At 39.0% G+C, this 27,423-nt stretch overlaps 1 protein-coding gene across 1 annotated transcript in view; it reads left to right on the top strand.

Annotated features, from left to right (window-relative positions):
• Positions 1–375: 375 nt before the first annotated feature.
• PHYHIPL (phytanoyl-CoA 2-hydroxylase interacting protein like) overlaps positions 376–27,423 on the top strand; it is a 37,306-nt gene continuing 10,258 nt past the window's right edge. The window contains exons 1-2 of the mRNA XM_056120456.1: positions 376–481; positions 25,097–25,293. Of these exons, the coding sequence (XP_055976431.1) occupies positions 376–481; positions 25,097–25,293 (303 nt within the window). The remainder of the gene's footprint in view (positions 482–25,096; positions 25,294–27,423) is intronic.

Genomic DNA, 27,423 nt, shown 5'->3' on the forward strand with positions numbered 1-27,423 from the left:
GCGCGTGCGAAGGGGGGGGGGGGGCGAGGGGGGCGGGGCGCGCGCCTGCAGGTGGGCGCGTCCTCTCTCGCGCGCGCGCGCGCCGCCCTGCCCCCCGCGCTCGCTCGCCCGCTGGCCCGCTCGCTCGCTCCCTCCCTCCGTCCGTCCTGCCCCGCCCCCGGGCGCGCGCCAGCCCCGCCCCGCCCCGCCCCGCCCCCGCGCCGGGCCCCTGGGCTCTCTCGCGGCCGCGCGGTCCCCGGAGCTGCCGCCTGGGCCGCGCTCCGCAGGGCGACGGGCTCGGGCTCGGCTGGGGCTCGGCGCCGCGGGCGGGCAGGTCTCGCCCCGAGAGCGCGCGCGGCTGGGGACGGAGCCGGCGGCGACCGGGGCGTCGCGAAGATGGAGGCGCCGCGCCCGGAGCCCGCGCTCGGCAGCCCCGCCAGCCCCTGCGACGAGGGCGCGCGGACCCTCGGCCTCGAGGCCGTCCAGCTCTGCGACCGCGACGGTAGGCGACGCGGGGCGGGCGGCGGGGCCCGGGGTCGTCGCCCCCGCCCCCCGCGGCCCGAAGGCCCCCCGGAGCCCGAGCCCGAGCGCGGCGCCCGGCTCCCGCCCCGCCCCGCGACCGGCCGCAGTCCGGGCCCGCGGGGCAAAGGCCCCCGCGGGGGGTCGCGGCGCGACCGCCGCTCGGCCGGAAACTTGGCGGCCCCGCTCGACGGCCTGTTCCGGGCGCCCCTCGCCCCTGCCCCCTTCCCGCTCCTCGCCCCGGCCCCTCGCCTCCCTCCGAGACGGGCGCGGGGCCGCGGGCCGCGGGCGCTTCAGCACCAGGGACAGCCGCGGGCGCCTGGCAGGGGCTGCGCCGAGGGCCGGGCGGGGGCGCGATCCCGGCGGGGGGTCCCTTCCGTCCGAAAGCGAGGCGGAGGGGGCTCGGGTCCGAGCGCTGGCGAGGGACGCGGCGACCCCACGGCCCGTGGCGCGACTCGCGCTTGGCTTGGCGTGGCCGGGCAGCGGGTCCCCGCGCGGGGAACTCCGCGTGCGGGGGAGGCGGGGCGAGTGGTCGATCGATCGATTGCGAGATCGCGTCTTGGACGGGGAAAGGCTACGCGGGCACTTGGGAAATTCGGTGCCTAACTCCGGGGGAAGGTCGCGGCAGGCGACCACTCGCCCGCCCGGGGAGGTCGAAGGATTCCAGGGGAGCGGCGCCCTCCTTTCCCAAAACGTCTGGATGGTGGACGTTGTTCGAACGTGCAGGGGAGACCGGCAAGTGGGTCTTCCGTTTCCAGGAATGGAGCACGCTGGGCTCTTGCTCCCTAGAGCCACCCTGGGGCTAGGAACCGAGTACTGAGAAGGCGTGAATGTTCCTGAATCCATTCCTTCACTTTCCGTTATCCTGACTAGCCTATTTTGGCTGCTATGGAAGTGTGACCTATCTCTGACATGCTGAAAATACCCATCTGGGGATTGCATATTACAATATTGCTTTTTAAGGCTATGAAGATTTTCTGCCTATAGGAAGTCATATTCGAAAATTCATGTTTTGAGAAGACCTACTGGGGTGTTGCCATTTTAAATAATCTTCTATCACTAGACTGCTTTGACAAAAAAATAAAAGATTTGATGCAATTTATCAGAAGTTTTGATGATTCTTAAGTTGTTGGAGTTCACATTATGGTTCCTGCAAGGTGAACTAAGTTATGTAACAGAACGGGGGTAATGATACTAACCATCAATGAAAAACTATTATATTTAGACTTCAGATGGATGCCACGTAGAGTAATCAAATAGGATTTCATTTTATAAAATAGTCCCAATAACTGCAAGGAACTAACATTAAGAGATGAATAAAAATTTGAAAGTGACTTTTGAAACAAGGATGTTATTAAATGCTTATTTTTTATTTTGGGGTTTTAACTTACCTCTCAAGTGGGGAAAAAAGTTGAGTTGGCTTTGACGGAATAATTTGAGGAGAGACTATAGCTTTCACAAAGTAATTTTAAATGGTGCATTAGATCTTTAAATCAGACCTCATCTATTGAAATTTTATATTGGGAGAGTTTGAACAACGTACTGGTTCCTTCCTTCCTTTCACTTCATTTTATTTTCTTTCTTACATCTCATTTTACTTCTATAACTATAGAATATAGAAAGCTTAGGTTGTGGCAGAAAATACAGCATGTGTTTAAATACATAACGAGTAATATATTTTTATGATCTTAGAAATACATGTCATCTTTGCACTCTTCTTGCTTATTTTACTTTCTTATTTGGTGATGGGAAAATGTTAAAGAACTGTTAATTCGTTCAAAATATGAAGAAAGTACGTGGTTTCTATTTATATACTTTTCACTTACAGATCTTTTAATGTTATGTGCATATTGCATAACTAAAGGCATGTAGTTGCTGATAAATGTGACTATATTTCTTAAGTTTCCTAGATTCTTGCTTATCTTTTATCTTCTATTTTTAACTGTTTTCTTAAAAAATTAGTCTATTTACAGTTTGGAAACAATTTCAAGATTTCTTTTTCAGTTTCCCAATGTAATTTTTAGTAAAGAATATTCAATGAAGTCCAAGGGGCCATATACTTTACTTTTTAACTAAGCAAGAAGAGTTTCACATATACATCATCTTGTGCATACTTGTATCCTAGGCACTTGTGCTTTGGTTGCTTGCTTATGGTTCCTGCCAATATTGTTACCTGTAATTCAAAATAAGAATACTACATCAATACTTCTTTCTCTGTCATGCATGTTCGTGTTGAAGCTCTCTTTGCTAGGTGAAATCTCTATGTTTTTCATGCCTCCAAGATCATTGCACTCTTATTAATAAGGAAAACTATAAATTTAATTTGTTGTATAGTATTTAGGTCCACCCCAAGCCTGGCTTTCTTCAACCTGTTTTATTCCCATGATAAGTGCATTTTATGAACTACTTAAATGCAGTTTATGGTGTTTATGAAGCTAGACAGCAAGGTAGCATATTTTTAAAGAAATTTCAACCAGAAATTGATTGAATTCTCACTCATCTCTAACAATGGATTTGTGAGGGTGGAAGTATAAAGGTTTTCTCGTATTTTCATATTTAAAATTTCTTTGAATTTGTACTTCATGTCTATTTAAATGATAAAAAATTGGAGCATTCTTGTGTATGCTTATTTGAAGTATGAACTACACAAATTTTACTTTGGAAACTAAGTAATACAGTGATTAATTAGATAATCCATTTGGGGAAAAATCTGGGAGTATCTAGACTGGTTACTTTTAATAATAAAAGGAAGTAGTCAAAGTACCTCATTGAGTCCCACTGGCATGCAGATAGCATAGTGGGGCTACCATTTTAGTATCAGAGGAACTTGCAGTTGAGACCTTATGCAAAGACCATATACCCTTATTTTTAACCCTACGGCTTTCTCATCAGTATTATACTGTCACTCTTGTAGGAATTAAAATAATTAAAGTTTATTACAGAACAATTAAATACAGCAGTCAGTACAGTTTTACAAAACAAGGAAGAATAATTATTGTAAATGGAATTTTTTCCACGTAATCTTCTTGAATTGCCATTTTTTACAGTATGTTTAAATTGTTGGTCTAAATTTTAATTGTTCTTTGTTTACTTAGTAAAATCTTTCATCATTTCCATTTCAGAAATAGTCAGCGGACAACTGTTAATAGTGAAGTCATAGTTCTGAATTTTGAAAGAACAGTACATTTTAGAATTACACAGTAATCTTGCTTTCTGCTCCTTATTTTACCATCCCATCAGCAATGCCCTTGTCAGCCTTAATCCTAAAAGCTGTTTTCAACTTCTGTTTCTGATCTACTCCTTGCTGCTTTTCATACATCTTGTGACCTTGATACCTGCCTCGGGTAGGTGTTGCTTATCAAAGACCTTGATTCTTGTTTTAACAGTTTTTTTCCTTAGGATTTTTTCCCTAAGGATAGATCTGTACTAGTACATGTGACCTTTCTATTCATTTTTTCAGACTCAGATCTGAGTCTAAAAAATTACTGGAGATGTTGTAAATTTTATTGGTGAAAATAAAATAAAACAGATAAATTATAAGTTAAAAGAGACAGCTTAGAATATGTCAGATTATATTAAACCAATTTGTGTTCTTGGCAGGGGTTCTAAATAATTCCCAGTGAAAACCAGGAAGTTATTAGATTAAAAGTCACATAAAAGAGTATGTGACCAGACTCCCTCCAGTGGTGGAATGACTTATGTGTCATAAGTAGTAACACTGACACTTGCTTTGTTGCCTAGTGAAAGCTAGTCACAAATTCACTGTATAGAACACAGTACGGGCAGCTTCCGTGTTCTCTGGTTTTGTTGCTAGTAATATTGCTTCATTATGTAGTCCTGAACTTGTTCTTTCCTTTAACTTAGGTAAGTATAGTATCCTGATTACTTTCATACTTTATCTTCAGTTTTACTCCTAGTTTCTGATTTTCCTTTTCTGCCTAACAAATACACCAATGTTTCACCTATGTAATTTGCCTTTTTCTCAGCTTTTATTTACCCATTTCTTTTGAGTTTCTTCATTGATTTTTTCATACTTTTTAATTTAAATTCCATTTTGACTACTATTAAGTAGAAACTAGGTTTTAAATTGTTTAAAGTGTTTATTATTTGACTAAGTTGTTTCACTCAGTAGGTCATATTTTATACATTAAGAAATAAAATCAATATTTGAGGAAGATTTCTAGCAGACATTTAGAAGAATTGAAGAGAGGTGGGAGGGAAATAGGTAGCATCAGTTATGTTATTCTGTATATAGGAGAATATCAAGCCAGCAGTGTTACAAACTAAAAATTATCAAAACTTTATAATTTTCAATCCAAATATAAAGTGATCAGTAGTAGCTAAGATACTTAAATCTGGTAAAATAGAAGGGAAATATTAAAATATTATCAGGTCATAAATTTTTATATCTCACATTAGGTCTCTGTGGTAATAGAAGTATGTCCTAAGGTTTTTTTTTTGTTTGTTTTCAGAGACACTTCCCTTTGTCATAGAAATTATAGTTCCAGGAAAGTATTTTTTACTGTCTTCTCTTTTGTTTCCTTGTAGGTCCCATGAGTGAACTCACTTACCTTGCTTTTAGACTCTTTTTCTTGACTACCACTCCAGAAGCTACTAATAACAGTTCAGTTACATTTTCAGAATCATTACTACATAAAAAGCTAATATGTGTTGCGACACAGATGATGTAAAATATTTTAAGTAATCTATGTAAATATTTGGAATTACAGACTTTTCAGAGGAACTTTTTAGCATAAAGTAAAATGAATGTTTTTATAATGAGACAGTTGGAATCTAATAGTAAGATAAGCTCTTGGAAACATTAAATATCAGCAATTGTACTTGTTTTCTGGAAACCCATTTTAGAATGAAGACAAGAATTGCTGATACATATTAATACATAATTGTTGATAAATATATTGTTGATATCTGTATGTGTATATGTGTGTGGATATATATTTAACTAGGGAGACTAGAACTTAGGTGAAAAAGAAGTCAGGAATTATCCTCAGTTTTAAGCAGCTTCTAATGAGCTTTGTGTCTCATCCTTAAAAGACAAGAGTGATCACTTGCTAGGGAAGAATATTTTTGATCTCTGTAGATGAAAGAAGTCTGGAATCTAGATTTGTTAAAATCACTGTCTGTCACTGTCCTCCCATTGTTCATTGATTTGCTCAAGCGGGCCCAGTAATGTCTCCATCCATCGTGAGACCTGTTGTTACTGTGTTTGGCATATTGAATATGGGTAGCTTGCCAGGTCTTGGCAAGCTTTGGCAAGCTTTGGTATCTTTGCCCTTCGGGTGAGATACGCTCAGTAGCTTGCCGGGCTTTCCCAGAGGGGCGGAGGAATCAAACCAGGCTCAGCCAGGCCAGCCATGCGCAGGGCAAACGCCCTACCTCTGTGCTATTGCTCCAGTCCATGTGTTCTTAAAATGCAAACAAGAAATATGTTAAGTCATTCAATAGATATGAGTTGAACAAAGGCGTCATACTCTGAATTATAATTAGATCTGTTTGTGATGTTATGACTATTTGGACTAAGTTTATGTCTCATTAAAAAGGCTGCTCTGTGGTGATTTTTGCATATATACAATTTGTTGTGACAATTAGTATAAATAAATCTGTCTCTTTTGTTTTCTATAGCTGATGGCAGCTTTGCTATCTAATAATAGTATAAATGGCTTATTGCTTCCATAGACATATGCCATTAAAGACAAGGCACAAAAGAGATTTTAAAATCGTTTTATTTTCTTCAAAAGTAGTGTCTCTCTCTTTCATTGTTGTTGCTGTTTGTGTTTTGTTTTGGGGCTACTACCTGCCTGTGCTCAGAGGGCATTTCTGATGGTGGTTGGGGGACCATATGTGGTGCTAGGGATCAAGGAAGAACCTGTCTTATCTCTCTCTAGCTCCTGTGTCTTGCTTTTTCAAAAGCCTGAATTTTAGTGAATCTCAGTTTTTAAGATTTAAAAGTTGATGGTAAATGCAAACAAAAATCAAAATGTTTCATTATCTACTCAAGTAGTAAATGAGAGTTCCTTCATTTACAATCTCTGCCAGGATTTGTTGTTTCTTATATTTTTGACATAAGCCATTCTCAGTGGTGTGAGATATAGCATTAGGTTAATTTGGATTTCTCTGCTAGTGGATTTTCTTTATGTACCTATTAATGTACCTGTTATGTACCTTTCTTAATGTACCTGTTGGCTATCTGTAAGACTAACAGTAGTATCTTTTCAACTCTTCTTGCCATATTTTGGTGGTGTTGTTTCGTTGTGTATTTTTCAGTTCCTTACTTACATATCTTGGATACCAGTCCTTTGACAAGTGCATGAAGTGATAATATCTCCCCACCCCCTTTCATTAGGTTATCTCTTATAATAGCAGTATATCTTTCACAGTGCAGAAGCTTTTAATTTTGTCCTAGTCCCATTTTTTTCTAGGTTAATAATAATTGCATTTCAGAGTTTAGGTATGATGTAAATCAGTACCTGTGAACCAAAATACTCTGCCATTTTGTAAGGAAGTTTTTATTACAAGATGGCTACGCCTATTTTCTTAATTATTGTTTTTGGTATTTTCTTACATCAAGAGAGTAGGAAACTTTGGCAACAGACCACACAAGCCACAAAAATTACTTACTCTCTGGATCTTTACAGAACAAAAAATTGTCAGTTCCTAATGTAGAAGATTGATAAAAATCAATTATCGTTGGTTGTAGTAAAAATATTAAAAGAACTTTTTTGGGGGAGATTGCTTTTTTTTTTAATTACCATGGTTTTGAGATTACAGTGCGGGTCAGATAGTGCTATAGAAACTGAAAACCTTCGCAGTGATCTTGACTGTGGAGTCAAAGATGACTATGTTATTCTATCTAACAGTGAGAAAAATAAGCCCAAGTGTAACTTCAAATTTAGCATTCATATAAATACATTTATAAAAATAAATATACTAGTTCTGTATTAGTATTTTTGGATATATTTGCAGTATAATCATAAGATGATGGTGATGTAGACTTAGAGAAGGAAAGTAGGATGGGTGCTTAGTCAACAAATGTCACTGAAATTCCTACAAAATTTCTAAATGTTTAATTTCAGTATTTATATGTTTTATATTTATCTTGTCACATACTAAACCATTGCGTATGGGAATGGACACTTTTAATATATCAGCTAGAAAACATTAAAGTCCTAGGCTTGTTCAGTTGTTAATTTTTAGGTATTAAACCAAACCAATTAGGATTCCAATTTTCTGTTCTTTAGTTCGCGTACATTCCTAACATTTTTATCATTTGTTTATACATACATTTTAATCTCAGGCACTGTGGTAAAATAAAGCAAAAAAAATCCAAGAATAAATCTAACTTGGATACTGAATTTTAATGATTCATAGGAACTTAAAGACTACATTTAAATAAATTAATTTAATAATGTGATTAATTCTGTACTAGAGTTAGTAAAGAAAGTGATTAATTTGGTTTTGAGTCTCTAAGAAAGCTTGCAGGGGTAATTAATATTCTGGGGGAAGTATTAAAAGTGAAATTAAATTTTTCCAGAAGGGATAAGGTTTTTCTGGCAAATGAAAGCGTATACAAAGCATAGAGTTATGTACATTCTAGGAACACATAGTATTTGATATTTCTGGAGGAAAGACATGTTCTTGGAAAATAAAGTGAAAACTTGTTAAGGTCAGCTAGATTCTATGCCATGATTAGGAATTTTAGTATGTCAATTTGATATCTAATTAAACATAAAACTTTCTGGTTTGTAGAGAAACTTAATATTTTAAGTTTTTTTTTTTTTGGCTGGAACAATAGTAAAGTGGGTGGGGCTTTTTGCCTTGCATACGGCCCACCCGGGTTCAATTCCCAGCATCCCATATGGTCCCCTGAGCACCGCCAGGAGTAATTCCTGAGTGCAGAGCCAGGAATAACCCCTGTGAATTGCCAGCTGTGACCCAAAAAGCAAAAAAACAAACAAAAAACCCACAATATTTTGCAGAACATTAACAAGAGAAAGGAACATTTTACTATTGTATGTTTACCCTAACATTTCAAAACTAGACTGTTTTTCAAATTAATTTGCCATAATGATAAATTAAAACTAAATTATACTAGAATGTTGCTATTTTACATCAACCTTAACATCCATTTTATTTCTGTATTTTTATTGCATTGTGCAATAGCATTGTAGCACTGTCCTCCTGTTGTTCATCAGTTTGCTCGAGAGGGCACCAGTAACGTCTCCATTGTGAGACTTGTTAACTGTTTTTTGGCATATTAAATATGCCACTGGGAGCTTGCCAAGCTCTGCCGTGCGGGCGGGATACTCTCGGTAGCTTGTCGGGCTTTCTGAGAGGGAGAACTCGAACCTGGGTCGGCCGCATGCAAAGCAAACGCCCTACCTGCTGTGCTATTGCTCCAGCCCATTGCATTGTGCAATAGGTAGTGAAATATAGTAACATTTTAAAACATTTGTCTTTTTCAGGATTTTTAAAAAATTGATACCTGTAGAAAAACATAAGGTTTTTTTTTCTTAAATTTAATAATGAAATACTAAGTGTTCCTTTGGATAAAGGTGATAGAATCAGTTACTTTATTTTTTTTCAGCTGTCAATGAAATATATATTGTAACATTCTTAGGTATTTGTGTAGAATTAAAATTACTAATCTGATGTTTCTGTTCAAATTTGAGAACGATTGAATTTTTCTTCCTTCCGTGATAAATCTTAATTGCAAATACCAATTTTATTGCTAGCAATGTATATGTATTAATGAACTTTGTAACAGTGGCTGTATTATATACTTGAGATTCTTTAGTTCACTAAATTTATCAAATTAGTTTTTTCATGCATGTTTGGGAGGTATTTATCAAATGACGTTTTAACTAAGTAAAAGTTTTTTCTTGAAATATTTATAATTTGTTCAAGAACACTCACCTGTTTGATATAAATTGTGATTTTTTCAATGTGTAAAACATAATTAGGGCCGAGTGATAACACAGTGGGTAAGGCATTTGCCTTGCATGCAGCCGACCTGGGTTTGATCCCCAGCATCCCATATAGTCCCCCAAGCACCGCCAGGAGTAATTCCTGAGTGCAGAGCCAGAAGTCACCCCCCCGCCCCGAGCATCACTGGGTGTGACCCAAAAAAGAAAGAAAAGTATAATTAGCTTGAAAAAACTCAGTTTAGACAATAATCTATATAATTAAAATCAAAACTATTTTAGTATCTTAGTATCCAATTCTTATTAAGGAGTAGTTATTTGTTAATGATAGCCGGCATTAGCTTTTACAGGCACTACCATTCCTAAGATTCAAAATCTTTTCTACCTTCCTTAATTTTGTCTCAGCATTTCCAATAGTTTAGCTAATGGTGTGTTAAGAACTGCCTCAAACATTAAAATTTGTTTTACTATTTGTTTTACCATCTACTACTATTGTTTTACCATCTCTGAATTTATGTAATTAAGAAACTTCTGCTAAGGTAAAATGAAAGCAAATGGGGATATTTATAATACTTCCTATTCTTATTCTATTAAATCAAAAAGATTTTACATAATCTTAACATTTGAAATAGCTAAGTATAGATGGTAATTTCTGTTTGCTGCATTTTAAGCCATAAACCAGTTTTATTTCAGTTTTTAAGTAGGTCTTCTAATTTAATATATTTGTTGCAGTATCAAGTGCAGGACTTAATATGCTTTTCCGCATTCACTTGGATATGATTTTATAAACTAATATGGAATGTTTGCTGAGAGAACATTTTAATTTGGGAAAGTTTTTTCAAAACTTATGAAAATTCTGAGAGATCCTATTACTATTTGAAAAACCTTGTTGTATGAAATATAGTGAAATTACCTATCACTATAAAAAAATGACTGTAGGGGCTGGAGCAGTAGCACAAATGGTAGGGCCTTGCATGCGGTAAATCCGGGTTCGATTCCCAGCATCCCATATGGTCTCCCGAGCACCACCAGGAGTAATTCCTGAGTACAAAGCCAGGAGGAACCCCTGTGCATCGCTGGGTATGACTAAAAAATAAAAAAGCAAAAATGACTATATAATTGCAATTTTTCCCATTAGTTTTTATACCTTTTTATTTTTAATTCTTAAAAACACTTAATTGATTTGAAGCACTGTGATTTACAGTATTATTTGTAATGATAAGGTTTCATTTATATGACTTTCCAACACCACATACTCCACCACTTCACTCCGTCATTTCCCCCAGGGTCCCTTCCCAGCCACCCCTCTCTTCCCCATCTTGGTAAGTTTAGTTCTATCAATCAGTTCTTTTTTTTTTTAATTAATTTTTATTAGTGAAACACCATGAGGTACAGTTGTAGATATAGAAATTTCTGTGCTTGGGTTTCGATTATACAATGATCAAATACCCATCTCTCCACCAGTGCCCATTTTCCACCACCATGGATCCCAGTATCCCTCCCACCCCCGTCACCCCCATCCCACCCTGCCTCTGTGGCAGGGCATTCCCTTTTGTTCTCTCTCTCCTTTTGGGTGTTGTGGTCTGCAAAAGAGACATTGAGTGGCAGTCATGTTCGGTCCATAGTCTACTTTCAACATGCATCACCAATCATGGGAGGATCCTCCAAACAACCTTTATTTGGTGCTCCCTTCTCTATCTGAGCTGCCCTTTCCCCTAGAATGCCTGGCTGGCCTCTTAAGCCATGGAGTAATCCTCCTGGTACTGATCTCGGCTATTCTTGGGTTGTCAATCAGTTCTTGGGTTGTTTTTGATCATTTATGTTGTGTGGACATTGGTTATTTCTAAATTATGTTTCTTTATATCCTGCATATGAGAGAAACTATTCTGTATCGATCCTGTTCCTTCTGATTGTATATAGCCACTACTTAACAGTCAGTACTGTTCACTACCTAGCAGTCAATATAGTGTAAGTTATAATGAAAAATATACTATCATGAAATTTTTAGTAATTTATTTTAGTTTTGATGAGTACTTGAAATTTATTTCATTTTGAACATAGTTTTCAGGTGACTTGAAAAGTTAACTGATTTTATTCTTCCATACACTTGAGAAACAAATTGGGATATTGAAGTCAAGAGTTTCAACAATTTTTAAGGCAATTACATATTATAGTATTGCTAAGACTATTGATATTCTTTGTGAATAACTTAGGTTTCAGATGTTCATTGAATACATAGATGGAAATATTCAGGTGACTGTTTAAGATATATATATATATGTTTCTATACACACACACAACACACACACATATGTCTCAAGGAAAATGAAGAAAAAGCTGGAAATTACGTATGCTTTCAGTCAAGCTAGTTTATTATTGCTCTAATTTGTCTTTTAAGTATCCTTTCATCTTTTAGTCATTTAGGGCAATGTAAAATTGTTTAACTATAAATAAATTAGAACTTTGTTTTCTATTTTGGGTGTTTGGAATGCTGCTTTCTATTTTGGATGTCATTTATAAATGACAGGTTTTATTCCTGAATTATGTGAGAAAATTGTAAGTCATCTCTGAACTCCAAATAGTTGTAATATTTGAGTTGAATGACAAATGAAAAACAAATTTATCTTATCTATAAAAATGCTTATATACCACATAGAGTGATAGCACAGCAGTTAGGGTGTTTGCCTTGCACGCCACTGACCCGTGTTCGAAACCCCCACCCCTCTCCGAGAGCCCAGCAAGCTCTCGAGAGTATCTCGCCTGCTTTGCAAAGCCTGGCAAGCTCCCCGCGAGGTATTCAATATGCCAAACACAGTAATAACAAGTCTCACAATTTGTTGTGAGACATTACTGGTGCCCACTGGAGCAAATCCATGAACAACGGGAGGACAGTGCTACAGTGTTACTACATATGAGTGGAATCATATATGGTTTTTATGTAGAAAACATAAAAACATGGGGCTATGGTGCCGCCAGCAGGTCAGTCTGTACCTGTGAGGCGAGTGCATCAGCAGCCTGATGGTGCCTTCAGATTTCCAGATACCCCAAAATTGCTGCTGTACCTTTGGCCAGACCCCAAAAACTTGGGGCAAAGTTTACCAAGAAAGTAAACGGCCAAAAGTTAGGTATGTGGGAAACACACCCACAAACCACCTCCTGCTCAGCTATATATATAATTGGAGGCATGGCCTCTCTGGTTCCTGATTGAGCCCACGAACAGCCTCTCTGGCTCCTGATCAAGCTGCTTAGCGGCCATGATCCCAGAGACTCAGAAATATCGAAACCCAGTGGTTTTTGGCAGAAATGCATCCAGACCCCACAGTAGGCTACTGTCGTCGGGCCACCCCAGGGTGGAAAGGATGTTGTCAATCCGCCTGTTCCCCCTTGGCGGCTTGGTGGCCGTCATCCTCCAGAGGCCATTGGATAGTCAGGCTTGGTCCCGCAGTGATGAAACTTGTTGGGCCTCACAGGATGGGAGTGGAGCCGGTCCTGTCCTCCCCATCCCAACGAGTCCCCAAGTCATCACCCACGAACGGCCTTTCTTGCTCCTGATCAAGCTGCTTAACGGCCATGATCCCAGAGACTCAGAAACAAATCTTGAAACCAAGTGGCTTTTGGCAGAAATGTGTCTGCACCCCACAGTAGGTTACTGTTGTTGGGTCACCCCAGGGGGAAAGGGTGTTGTCCTTCTGCCTGCTTCCCCCTGGCGGCTCGGTGGCTGTCATCCTTCAGAGGCCATTGGACAGTCAGGTTTGGGCACGCAGTGATGAGACATGCAGGGCCTCACGGGATGACCCCCATGAGCCGGTCCTGTCTTCCCACCCCAACGAGCTCCCAAGTCATCGCCCATGAACGGCCTTTCTGGCTCCTGATCAAGCTGCTTAATGGACATGATCCCAGAGACTCAGGAGCAAATCTTGGAACCCAGCAGGTTTGGGCAGAAATCCCTCCAGATTCAAGTGTTAAAATTTTGGAATTTCAAAATTGTGCGGCCACTACTGCAGCCACACGACATGATATGTTATAACCAGCAATAGGAAACAAATTGTCTGCTGTTGCCTTTTCAGCAGATCTAGTGTTGGAGTAAAGTAGGGAGTCTGTCTTGCACGCAGCCAACATGGCCGACCCGAGTTCGATTCCTCCGCCCCTCTCGGAGAGCCCGGCAAGCTACTGGGAGTATTCGATATGCCAGACACAGTAACAACAAAGTCTCCAATGGAGACGTTACTGGGCCCGCTCGAGCAAATCGATGATCAACGGGAGGGCCTTTTAATAATGGTGGGTCTGGTGTAAAAATATTGAATGTGATCAAAGTAGAGAGAGAGTAATGTGGAAATCATCTGCTCCACAGGTAGGAGGAGGGTATGGGATGGGGGTATACTGGGTTTGTTGGGGTGGAGAATGGGCACCAATGAAGGTACGGGTGTTTTATTGTATGACCGAGGCTTAAACCCGAAAGCTTTGTAACTGCTCTCACAGTAATTCAATAAATAAAATTATAAAATATGAAAAAAAAGTAAGGTGGAGTTCATGCACAATTCAATCAGCGAATCAGTGGCTGAATAAATAGCAGTTCTCCTACATAAGAAAAAAAATAAGCAAACAAATGGACTAAGTAAAGGAAGAGGAAGTCTTTGGTCTGTAAAACCAGTTAGGCATTATGAGAAGAGAAATAGTGTGGGGGATCAAACAGGATAGAGGGTAGACACTGTTGATTTTTAGCGATGTATTTGTGACACACGGCAGTCTCCTGCCCCCGCGCCTGGCTATTCCTCGCCGAGGCCCCTTGGAGGGGAGCGGGTTGAGCTTTCCTCCCCGCCCTGACCAGGACCCCGGCAGCCGAAGACCTCCAGGACCAGCCACCACCATGCTGAGACCACTCTCCGCACACCTGAAGGTACCGGCAGAGGGACAAAGCCACGTGGGCTCTGGGGCCGAGATCTCCAAGCCTACTCGGATTGGAGTCGAGCATCCTCCATCCAGATCCTCCAAATTCAGGTAGGCGGGGGTCACACCCACCAACTGGCCCCCTGGCGCCATGTAATCCCATCAGCGGCCAAGACTCTGAGACTATAAAAACCAGCTCCCGGAGGAGAAGAGTGCAGTCTTCTGCCCCCGCGCCTGGCTATTCCTCGCCGGGGCCCCTTGGAGGGGAGTGGGTTGAGCTTTCCTCCCCGCCCTGACCAGGGCGCCGGCAGCCAAAGACCTCCAGGATCAGCCACCACCATGCTGAGACCACTTTCCGCACACCTGAAGGTACCGGCAGAGGGACAAAGCCACGTGGGCATTCGCGGCCGCGCAACATCTTGTTATGACATCTCATTCCTACTTTGACAAACTGGCAGGCTACCGAATGTAGCCTGCCCACATGGCAGAGTCTGGCAAACTCCCCGTGGCGTACCCAATATGCCAAATACCAGTAACAATGATGGGTCTCATTCTCCTAAAGAGCCTTGACTATAATCTCAGGGCCAGGATGAAGGAGACGTTACTGGGGCCTGCTCGAGGCAATCGACGAATAACAGGATGATTTGTGATTTTGTGATTGTGATTTGTGTCACAGTGTTATGCAAGATGACAACAAAAATAAAAAGTTATCTCCAAACATCAAGGAAATTATATTATTTTTAACATGTTTAATCAAATGTGCTTGTTTTTATTGTTGTTACAATTTTCCTTTTACATGGAGAGTTGATAAAGTGATTGCTCTTCTATTCACTAGTTTAGTCATGTACATACATTTTGAGTAATTTAACTGTACAGTAATACTGAACGAATTTCACTTTTTTCATCTGGTACTTGTGTAGTTCAATTTAGGAGCAGTGATCACAGTTAAAAACTACTAGGCAGTTTAACTTACAGTCTATCACAGGTATGACTAAGAGTTTTGCCCACAAATAGGAAAGTACTAACCTTGTGCTGATTTCCTGTGTCACTGAAACTAGAATTTTGGGCTCTAACTATGACCTGGAGAATTCATTGTTCAGCAGAAAGCCAACACCACCAAGATAAATAAGGATTCTTGATTTTAAGAAAAGCTTAACTGTCTAAATTCCACAAACATTGTAAACTAACTACATTCAGATTATTTCAAATCCAGTTATCGGTGTCTTAGTCTTACAAAGTCTGAGATTTCATAATCTAATATTATCAGACTAGACTCTGTGTGCTTATTTGTGGTCAGCTCACAGGGAAGAAGGAACATGGAACCTTATCTCTGTACTTGACAAATTTCTCCCTTATTTTAACTGGCAAGTGTGGGGAAAGTGTGTTTATGTGTGTTTACAAGAAAAATAAAAGCGAAGCTCTAAGAAAAAAAATAGGATGAAAATAATTTTGCCAGGAATTGTTTCTAGTAAATTGAAGATAGTGTTAAAAAAGGTTTTCAACAATGATATTAATAGGTCAAGTTTAGAACTGTTTATCTGAAGTGCTATATTATACAGTGTTAAACTAAGATTACAAAATAAGTACATTAATTTTTTTCTAACAATACAAATTAAAGAATTGTTTTATAATTATAATTTTCTAATTTGTCCATGGTGTATGTTATTTATACTTTATTAGTATATGTGTGTATAGTGTGTATATAATTTATAAGGAAATTTACATGTTTCAGTAATAGCATAAGTTAAGAACAAATTTTCATGTTCTGTTCTCACATATCTTGCTTTATATGGAACAAGTTATGTCTAATAAACTCATTGAGTAGTCAAAGGTGGATGTTATGATTGCAACATAAATGTATATCACTAGAAATGTTTCCAAAATGGACTTCTAATATTTTCATATTTATTGAAGTAACATTAGTTTATAAGAACATACAAGTTAATGTCTTTTATGGTTTGGAGGTACAGAGTTTCCACACCATGCCCACCAACAAAGTGAAAATATATTTTCATTGGTTTTCTTAGGACCCTTCGGTTTCACTTCCTTCCACCTTAGGCATCCCCAGTTCTGTTGTCAGAATCTGTGTTTACTTTCTGTGTACATTATAAATTCCCTTCCTATATTTCCTTGTATACAAGATAAGAGTAAAACCATTTGTCTTTCTCATTTCTATACCCCTTCAGGTTTCTTCATGTTGTATCAAAAAGCAAAACTTGATTTCATCTTATAGCTGAATACAAGATTGAGTATAACATTTTTTGGTTTGTGTATAACACAACTTTTATGGTGCATCAAGTTTATTTTATTTTTATAAAGTTCTTCACGATGATTTATTATATTCAATATTCCAACACTGGGCTGGAGTGATAGCACAGCGGGTAGGGCGTTTGCCTTGCACGCGGCCAACCCAGATTCCATTCCTCCGCCCCTCTCGGAGAGCCCGGCAAGCTACCGAGAGTATCTCACCCACATGGCAAAGCCTGGCAAGCTACCCGTGATGTATTTGATATGCCAAAAACAGTAACAATGAGTCTCACAATTTGTTGTGAGATGTTACTAGTGCCTGCTCGAGCAAATCAATGAACAACGGGAGGACAGTGATACAGTGATAGAGAATATTCCAACACCAATCCCATCACAGTTACACCTTTCCACCACACTTATTTCCAGTATTCCCAAGCACCACCCAAGCCTGCCCAATTGCAGGCCCTAAATAATTTATTTTATGTTGCTTGTTATGAACAATTTGCTAAAAATGATCAAAAAAGATTTCATTAAAAGAAAGTATGTGAAGATCTTTTTTTATATCTCACCCTATTATCTTACCTCATTAAGTCCTTGTATAAGGGATTACTAACATGTTATAAGTTAAGCCTTGTTATTATTTTCTTAATCAAGATTAGTTGCCTTCATACCACAACTTTTTATTCATTCATCTGTTCCTGGGCTTCTAGATCTTAGCCATTTGTAAATAGTGCAGTGGTCACCATAGGTTTGCACTGTAGCACTGCACTGTCTTCCCGTTGTTCATCAATTTGCTCGAGCAGGCCCAGTCTTCATCGTGAAACTTGTTGTTACTATGTTTGGCATATGGAATACGTCACAGGGATCTTGCCAGGCTTTGACCTGCGAGCGAGACTCTCGGTAGCTTGCTGGGCTCTCCGAGAGGGGTGGAAGAATCGAACTTGGGTCAGCCGTGTCGGCCGCGTGCAAGGCAAATGCCCTACCCGCTGTACATTATTCTGCTTCCTTGGTCCTAAAATACTTCGAATATCATGATTTTGCCTCTCACAGTTTCTGAAACATAGAATTCAATACGAAAAAATGTTCATTTTCATTCACCAAAGAAATAAATGCTTGTCTTAGACATTAAAAAAATAACTAAATGTAACTCCTTGTTTTTAGGTTTAGAGACATTCAGAGGTACATTTCTTTTAGTGAGATTTGTTTTTTGCATGATGAAGATAGAAAATTGTAAAAGATAGTAAATAAATTAAAATAGTAAAGAAAAGCTTAGGGCTAAATACATAAAAAATAATAAACAGTGTACATATTTAAAAAATAATGCCTGTAGAAATAAATAGTATTACAAGCAAGGTGCATGCTTTAAGATTAAACAATATCTAAAAGGAAAGAAACGTAAACAGATGTGATTTTCAAAGTTGACTTGGTTAAAAATACAGACAAATAATTTATACTCAACTGTCATTAAAATTAGGAAATTATACCCTTTTAATATACATGAATCCTACTCAAAAATACTTACATATATTTGGACACTTCTGCATGTTGTCATATTTAAGAGATTTCAAAAGGAAAAAAGTGGGCATTTATATAGATACTGACAATCTGGAGTGAATTAGAAAATTTATTAAACCAAATAGAATTGCTATTTCTGTTTCTATCAAATTTAATTAGCTAATAATTATTGTCTAACTTCATGCAAGATAAAACATTAAATGTTGTCTATGTATGTCTATGTATGATCAAATCCTGGTAGGCCTCAAGCATCCTACCCAAAGGACAATCTCTCCATCCCCTAAAACTGAGTAAATTTTATAAACACCTAAAATCTCCATATTTTCCCAGAGAATCAACTAGATCAATATTAAGAAGTAAATAAAAATTGTTTTCTTCTATTTTTAACTTCAGTTCTACAAGTTGATATCTGCAGTTATAGTTTTCTTAAATCCTTTAAGTCTGCCCTTAGAGGGATGGACAGGATATCACTAAATAATACATAGGAAATGATATTTCAGAGTTAAAAATAAATAATTTAGTTTAACAGTATCAAAAAATCAACTGGTTGAATTTTTTAGCTTACTTTCAAAGAATTCATGTTTTGACAATAAATATTTGACTTACTTGAACTATATAGCTTAACTGAGTTAATTCAATATTGATATTTAACTAAAGAAAGGATTCACAAAGTAGACTCACTAGAGGCTGGTAGTACTCAGTCCAAGTTATAGTGATTAGAAATACCTCTAAACATTGCCAGATATCATACCCTGATGGGGACCTAAGAGATCGTCAAAATCAGTAAATGTGAACTAAAATGCAAATATTAATTAGAAAATTAATTTCACATTTAGTAATTAAGGAATCAAGTGAATAAGATAAACAGTGCCATTTCATATGGAGTTTTTTTGATTTTAAGCTTTTCAGTTTATATTTAAGTTAAATTTAAGTTGTTAAATTTAAATTTAAGTTGCTCCAAAGCTGCTGAAACACATAAATTGCTAATTGTTTTACCCTGCCAAATTTCCCCATACTTTTCCTAAAGGTATTATACACTATTTAAAATAGGAACCCTGATTCAACTCAATGGAAGAGCAAGACTAGGAAATTGAGATGATGAAAAACCAAAAAGTTTCCTCATGGTGAAGAACTATTACCAAATAATACACTATTACCAACATGTACTCAGTTGTTGTAACCATATTTTAATAATAGTTTTGATAATAGGGAACACAACCCAACACTAACAATTTTGGGGGGTCAGAGTCTCCCAAGCTTGCTCAGAAAGACTTAGGGTACTATTGGTGCCAGTCTGGCCAGTGGTTCAGGGCAGAGACTTGAGCCCCTGACTTCGCAGAAACAGTTTGGGCTGTCCATATGGCAGGGCTGGTGGCCTCTGAGACTGCACCTGGTAATGTTTTGGGAGTACTTGAAATCCAGCCAGACTGGAAACAAGCCTAGCCTAACCATTGTATTACCTCCCGACTCCTACAGTTTCTTTTCAGAAGGAAATCTCAAGCCTTATTATTAAAACTAACTGCTTTATTTAAAAACTAATCTAATCTTGTAAAAAGTGAGCTGTTTTCCTTTTTAATTACTAATACTTTTATTGGTATTTGTTATTGTACTCTAGGAAGGTAATATAGAGGAGTAAAACTACTCGTTTTGCTAGCAAAACTGTTGGAGTGAGGGAAAATTGGACAGTGTATACAGAACTGGCAGAGGAACCCAGGTGTGTGGGACCCGGGGCTGAGATCTCCGAGCCTGCACGGTTTGGGACTGGACCTGTCAGTAGCTAGACAGTTACACCCTCCAACTGCCGTGTAACCCCAACAACGGCCAGGATCCAGAGATTATCACAACAAGCTCCTGGGAGCGCGCAGCCGCATGGCCGCGCGACTATTTATTTACTTTTCTCTAAGTTTTCAGGATACCTTAAATATCCAACCCACACGGCAGAGCCTGGCAAGGTATCCGTGGTCTATGCCAAATAGACCAAATTGATATGCCAAATCCAGTAATAAATGGATCTCATTTCCCTAACCCTGAATATGCAGAGTTGAGAAGGATATGGAAGGAGAGGCTGATAAAACACCAAGGCAGACATAGGCTGCCAAAACGCAGAAAAACAAAAATGATTGTCTGTACTTTCAATGCTCGTACGCTGGCATCTGCTGCATCCATTGAAGACCTTATGATACAAGCGCGAAAGATCAAGTACGACATTATTGGTCTGACCGAAACGAGAAGACATCAATCCCATCATGCTGTTTTCGACACTGGAGAAGAACTGTTCCTTGGAACATGTGATAAAAGAGGCGTCGGTGGTGTCGGTATCCTTGTCAACACAAACTTAGTCACGAGCATTGATTCATTCAAATGCCTAACAACCCGAATTGGACGATTACACTTGAATAAATGTGGCTCACTACCGGCAGTTTCTATCTTTGTTGTCTATGCACCAACATCCAGTTATGGTGAAAGAGAAACTGAGAAATTCTACATGGAGCTGGAGAAGTTCTATAAAGAAGATCACACCTTCTACAAGATCATTGTCGGTGATTTTAATGCCAAGATAGGACCAAGAAGATCAGTCGATGAACTCCACATCGGAACCCATGGCCTGGAATGGAACGAACAGGGTGACAGACTGTCTGAGTTCCTCATGTCAACCAAAACCTTCCATGGTAACTCACAATTCCAAAAGACTGAATCTAAACGTTGGACATGGGAGTCTCCCGATGGACGGTTCCACAATGAAATAGACCACATCATATTCAATCGGCGGTTTTGCCTAACTGATGTTGCTGTTGTCTCAAAATTCCAAACGGGATTAGACCACCGTCTTCTTCGTGCAAAATTCTACCTCACAGAACGAGGAGAAAAGAATGCAAGGTTTAAGAAGAGGACTCCCAGAAAAACCACCAACTGGGAGCTCTTTGGCTCTGTTGCGGCAACATGGGAAGATGCCATCATTGACAACATTGATGAGGAATACGATAGAATGATTCAGCACCTCCATGATTGTGCAAGGAATGCCAAGAGAGAGATAACCACAAAAAACCGTCTTTCTTCGAACACTCTTGAACTTATTTGCCAACGTGCCTTGGCACATGCCTCAGGCAACCACAAGCGAACATCCAAACTGGCAAAACAGTGCAGAGAAGCCATCAAGGATGACCTCAAAAACAGGAGAGCAGCAGTACTGGTAGATGCAGCAGAAGCTGGGAAAAACATTCGTAATGCCCGCCTGTCCTTCACCAACTACAAAACCAAGATGACTGCCCTCCTACATCATGATGGATCTATCACATCTTCCAGAAGGGCAATGGAGAAGATTATTCATGACTTCTACTCAGATCTCTTTAATAGCCACATCCACTTGCCCACATACCACATACCACATGATGGATATGTCGTTCCCAATGTTCTCCCTTCCGAAATCCAACATGCCATCTCATTGGTAAAGAAACAAAGAGCACCTGGCCCAGACAAGATCAGACCTGAACACCTGAAGAACTTACCATCAGTACTCATCAATACATTGGCTCGACTCTTCACACGCTACCTGTCTGAATGCAAGGTTCCATCCCAATGGAAAACCAGCAGGACTGTACTACTATACAAGAAAGGAGACATCCACGACATTGGCAACTATCGCCCAATCTGCCTATTGTCTGTCATCTACAAACTATTCACTCGAGTCATCCTGAATAGGATTAGCAGAACACTAGATGAAGGACAACCATGTGAACAAGCTGGATTCCGAAAAGGATTCAGTACCATCGACCATACCCACACAATAACCAAGCTCATTGAGGTATCTCGGGAGTTCAAGATGCCGCTCTGTGTAACGTTCATTGATTTAAAGAAGGCCTTTGATTCTGTTGAGACGGAAGCGGTCATGGAAGCCCTAGCCAATCAGGGCGTACAAACTCAATACATCAGGATCCTTCGTGAGCTTTATTGCGGATTCACTACCAAGATCTCACCATTCTACAAAGAAGTAATCATCCATATCAAGAGAGGGGTTCGGCAGGGTGATACCATTTCACCAAAACTCTTCAGTACCACCCTCGAGAACATCATGCGATGACTGGAATGGGAAAACATGGGAGTGAAGATAGATGGTCGGCAACTACACCACCTCCGCTTTGCTGATGACATCGTTCTAATAACACCAAACATCAGCCAAGCGGCATAAATGCTGAACGACTTTGACCGTGAATGTGGAAAGGTCGGACTACAGCTGAATGTTACAAAGACAATGTTTATGAGAAACAGCCTTGTTCCTGACGCTCTATTCGCTCTCAACGGAACTACCATCTCCGAATGCAACAGTTATATATACCTAGGTCGAGAAATCAACATGATGAATGACCTGGCACCTGAGTTGCGCAGGAGGAAGAGAGCGGCTTGGAATGCCTTCAAGAGCATTGAAGAAATAACTAAAAGGACAAAGAACCTCCAGCTACGAGCACATCTCTTTGATTCCACTATTCTTCCTGCATTAACATATGCCTCAGAGACCTGGACCCTACGAAAACAGGATGAGAATGCTATTCGGGTCTCTCAAAGAGGAATCGAAAGAACTATGCTTGGAATATCACGATTCACTCAAATGAGAGATAGAATCCGGAGTTCTGATCTTCGTCAACGCTCAAGAATCAGGGACGCTGTCTCATTTGCCAAGACATCAAAAATCAGATGGGCTGGACACGTAATGAGGTTTACAGACAACCGCTGGACTAGAGCCATTACTGATTGGATTCCACGGGACATCAAAAGATCACGTGGACGCCTACCTATAAGATGGTCAGACTTCTTCGTCAAGACCCTAAATGATCGGTTTGAGGCTCTGCATGTTCCTAGAACGAACAGATACCATTGGGCTACGCTAGCACGCAACCGGGATGAATGGAGACGTTACTGGCACCCGCTCGAATAAATCGATGAATAACGGGGATTAAGTGATTAAGTGATTAAGTGATAAGTATACAGAAAACATGCACATTCTTGATAAATGGAAGCATGCTTTATTACAGTTTTTGCTTGGGTGTGTCTTGTTTGTTAATTAAATGACATTTTAATACTAATTCAAGATAGAACCTTGTTTCATCTATTATGAATCATTTTATGATTTTTCTCAATGAAATTATTCTTATTTTTCTCTCATAAAAATAAGCATACACAAAGCATCTCATTCTAAGGAATTTACCTAGGATTTGATAACTAATATAAATCCTTATACAAACTAGTACAACGAAAAAGTTTTATTATATATGTATGTAGTATATAACAGTTGAATATAAGCATATATTTACAAAATGAGAAAAAAGGATTATTTGCATCCTTTCTATTCTCTAATATGGTTTTAATATCTGCTACTGTCCTCCCGTTTTTCATCGATTTGCTCAAGCGGGCCCAGTAACATCTCAACTGGAGACTTTGTTGTTGCTGTGTTTGGCATATCGAATACCTCATGTGTAGCTTGCCAGGCTCTGCCATGCAGGCGAGATCCTCTCGGTAGCTTGCCAGGCTCTCCAAGAGGGGCGGAGGAATCGAACTTGGGTTGGCCATGTTGGCTGCATGCAAGGCAAACGCTCTATCGCTGTGCTATGGTTTTAATATAAAAGCTTAAAAATTTGATCAGTAATATTTGTTAGGCTGGAGCGATAGCACAGCAGGTAGGGCCTTTGCCTTGCACGTGCCGACCCAAGTTTGAGTCCTCTGACCCTCTCGGAGAGCCTAGCAAGCTACCGAGAGTATCCCGCCCGCACAGCAGAGCCTGACAAGTTCCCTGTGGTGTATTTGATATGCCAAAAGCAGTAACAATAAATCTCACAACAGAGACGTTACTAATGCCCACTCGAGCAAATTGATGAACAACGGGCAGACTATGCTACAGTACCACAATATTCGTTTAGAATAGCTTTTTTGTTCCTGATCGGGATGAGTGACAGTTAAAAATATGCAAATACCAAGAACCGTATCTTGGAGAATGAGTAATATATAGGATATCCTGATAGTAAGTTACTTGTATCCAAAACTTTATACTCTTAACCGTAATGGTTTTTATGTGCATAAATTTGATTATGTCACATCAGTGGTAGACTTGCAATGAACTATTCTTTTGTATACTTGAAATGAAATCTTGCAGTTTGCTGCAACTAGAATGAAAGTGCAAAGTATCATGTTAAGCAAAGTAAGTCAGAGGGAAGACAAATACCAGATGACCTCTCTTATCTGTGGTATATAGAGAAACAAAATAGTATTGAATGATGGCAAACCCTTGGCTTTGCAGAACTGAGATTACAAACGTGAGGGCTGCAGGAATGAAAAGGTGAACTAGAAGTAACATAAGGACAATGGTGAGAGGATCTTGGGCACTTTAGTGATGTGGAGGAGTAGCAACTACATAAAAACCATAAACATTAACAGTGTTGTAACCATGTTAACTAAACTTTCGATAATAAAAATTATAATTATTTATAATACATGTATATATACTTACATGCATACACACATATGCATATAAGTATGCATATGTATCATGGCACGATTTTTTCATTCCTCCTGCCTGAGGCACTTTAGACCAGAACTGTTTTGGAGGTTTCTGATGACAAATGGAAGGAATAAAACTTGGGAGTAAATTTTCTGAGTATAACTGATCGGTCATGTAGGATAAACGGTCTCAGAGCTTTTCACGTGTAATCTATGTAAAGGTAATATTTTATACATTCAAATATGGAACATTTGTGTTTTTTGTTTTCATTCTGTAAACATAAATTCAAAAAATCTTAAAATGTGCTAAAAACTCACTTCTGTTTTAGTTTGCAATATGACCTTGTAAACAACATTTACAACTCAAATTGTAAACAACTCAAATTTCTTTTTAAACAATCAAATTTCAGATTTAATAGTTAAATGTTTTTAGTTTAGAAAAATGTACACAGATAATGGCCTTGCTAACTGAAAAATTTATTCAGTCAAAACTTAATTTTCTGTACATTGTTTTCTTGCAGGAAACAAATCACAAGACAGTGGAATAGCCGAGATGGAAGAACTTCCTGTACCACATAACATCAAAATAAGCAACATTACATGTGATTCATTTAAGATTTCATGGGAAATGGATTCAAAATCAAAGGACCGTATTACACACTATTTTATTGACCTTAATAAGAAAGAGAATAAAAATTCCAATAAGTTTAAGCACAAGGTAAAGTCATATTTTTGCATGTATGTATATGTGTGTATTTCCAATTTAAAACTTTTTAAGACATTTGGGGTTATTTTGCTGGGAGCTGTACCCTGTATCTCTCAAAGGCTACTCGTGACTGGGTGCTGAAAGGATCACTCCTCACAGTGCTCCAGAGACTGCATAGTGTCTGGTATTGGACCAGACCTCCTGTGTGCAAAGCATATCCTCACCACAGTGAACTATCTTTCCAGCCACTATAAGGACACTTTGAAAGAATCGATGATACTCTGTCAGTTACCTACGCAAATTTGACATTGGGAATGGAAATGACATGTCATTTTAAAAATGTGTCCTTGTAAGAAATTTTATGCAGAAATTTTATAAGGAAAGAAAATGCCAACTGATTAAAATAAAAATTTTCTTTCACAAAGGTAAAAATCATGTAAACATTAGAAAGAACACATGTTAAAGAGTGTACATGAATGAGTTAGTGAAGGAGGTATTACAAGCAGTTCAAATCATCATCCAAAATCACTATAATAGATCAAGAATAATGAGATGTGTACATAAGTGGCTGCAAAACTGGTTTCTGTCGGGGGGCAGGGAGGAATGGGAAAATAGGGACAGGATTCCTTCGCACGTATTTAGACAAAAATAACAATCATTTGTTTGTAAACCGATATTAAATTTGTAAAAAACCTTCTGCAAAGTCAGAAGATAACCAGAAGAAGGTACCAGACAAAAAATTTAGTTTTCCAATGAAATGAATATTTTTACTTTAAAAACTGCGAAAAATAAAACGAGTGCAGCTTTTAAACTTTATAGAGGGGTCAGAAGGACAGTGCAGAACTTGTCTTGCATGTGGCCAACCTGAGTTCAATCTCCAAATGATCCCTGAGCCCCCCAGGAATGATTGCTGGGCACAGAGCGAGGAGTGATTCCTGAGCAATGCTAGGCATGGCCCCCAAACAAATTATTTTAAATAAACTTCATGGAATATTTGTTAAAACACTTGGGGGAATTTTTTATGCAGTTCATCTTATGGTTTCAGATAGGTCAGATTTTAAATGTTTGACATAAAATACTTCACTGTTTATTAAGCATACCTGTCATGTTTAAATTTATCATGATTTGTCATGCATTTTAAAATGTTTTCTGAAACGTGTATACCTTTAGAAGTGACTATTGAAAGAGGATAATAATCACCCAGTTTCAGTATTATTTTTTGTTTCAGTATTTTCACTGATGATAAAAATTTGTTTTTTTGTTTTGATACTATATATATATCTTAAATTTTTTACTGAATCACTGTGAGATAGACCCTTACAAAGCTGTTCATGATCAGGTTTTAGTTATACAGTGTACATTTCCCAGTACCAGTGTCCCCAGTTACCCACACATCACCCCACACCCCCACACTCTTCACCCAGCCTGCCCCTATGGCAGGTGCTGTCTATCTCTCTCTGTCTCTCTACATATATATGTACTGTACATATATATACATATACATATATATATGATACTATATTTTAAGTTGATCTGTCTTCTGTAAGGACTGTTAAATGTCATCTGGAAAGTATGCATACTAACAATAACTATGGATTATATACACAGATAAGTATGAGAAGGAGAATATAATTTATATCATCTGTTTCCAAATTTTGATTCTTTCCAGTGATTGTTTTCATTGCTGACATTTGCCTTCTCTAAGTAGCTTTGAACTACTTAATGTGAAATTTAATAGAGATCATGATTCAGACTTGGAATAACATCTATAGAAATGTAATTAATATTCAGCTAGTAGCTTTGTTTTACTGTTTAGAAATATCTAAACACTTCCTAACAATACCTGCAAATTTACAGACTGCATATATTAGTACAAATAAAGAAGATATTTCATCTTTAGCTAAAAATTGGCTCTTTTTTATTTCACAGTATTCAAAGTATTATTTTTTTCTTCATTTTTTTATCAGAATATTGAATTTTAAGGAGTATGCATAAGTAATTTACAGAAAATATTATTAGAAATCAGTAAAACTGCAAAAAATAGTTCATTTATGTCAGTTAGCTGTATGATCTAGGGAATATCTCTTTCAAAGTTAGCGATTGTTTCACATCTAAAGAATAAGATTTGATTATAAAAGTCGT

This window comes from Sorex fumeus, unplaced genomic scaffold (assembly GCF_029834395.1).
Source record: "Sorex fumeus unplaced genomic scaffold, SorFum_2.1 ptg000043l, whole genome shotgun sequence".
NCBI lineage: Eukaryota > Metazoa > Chordata > Mammalia > Eulipotyphla > Soricidae > Sorex > Sorex fumeus.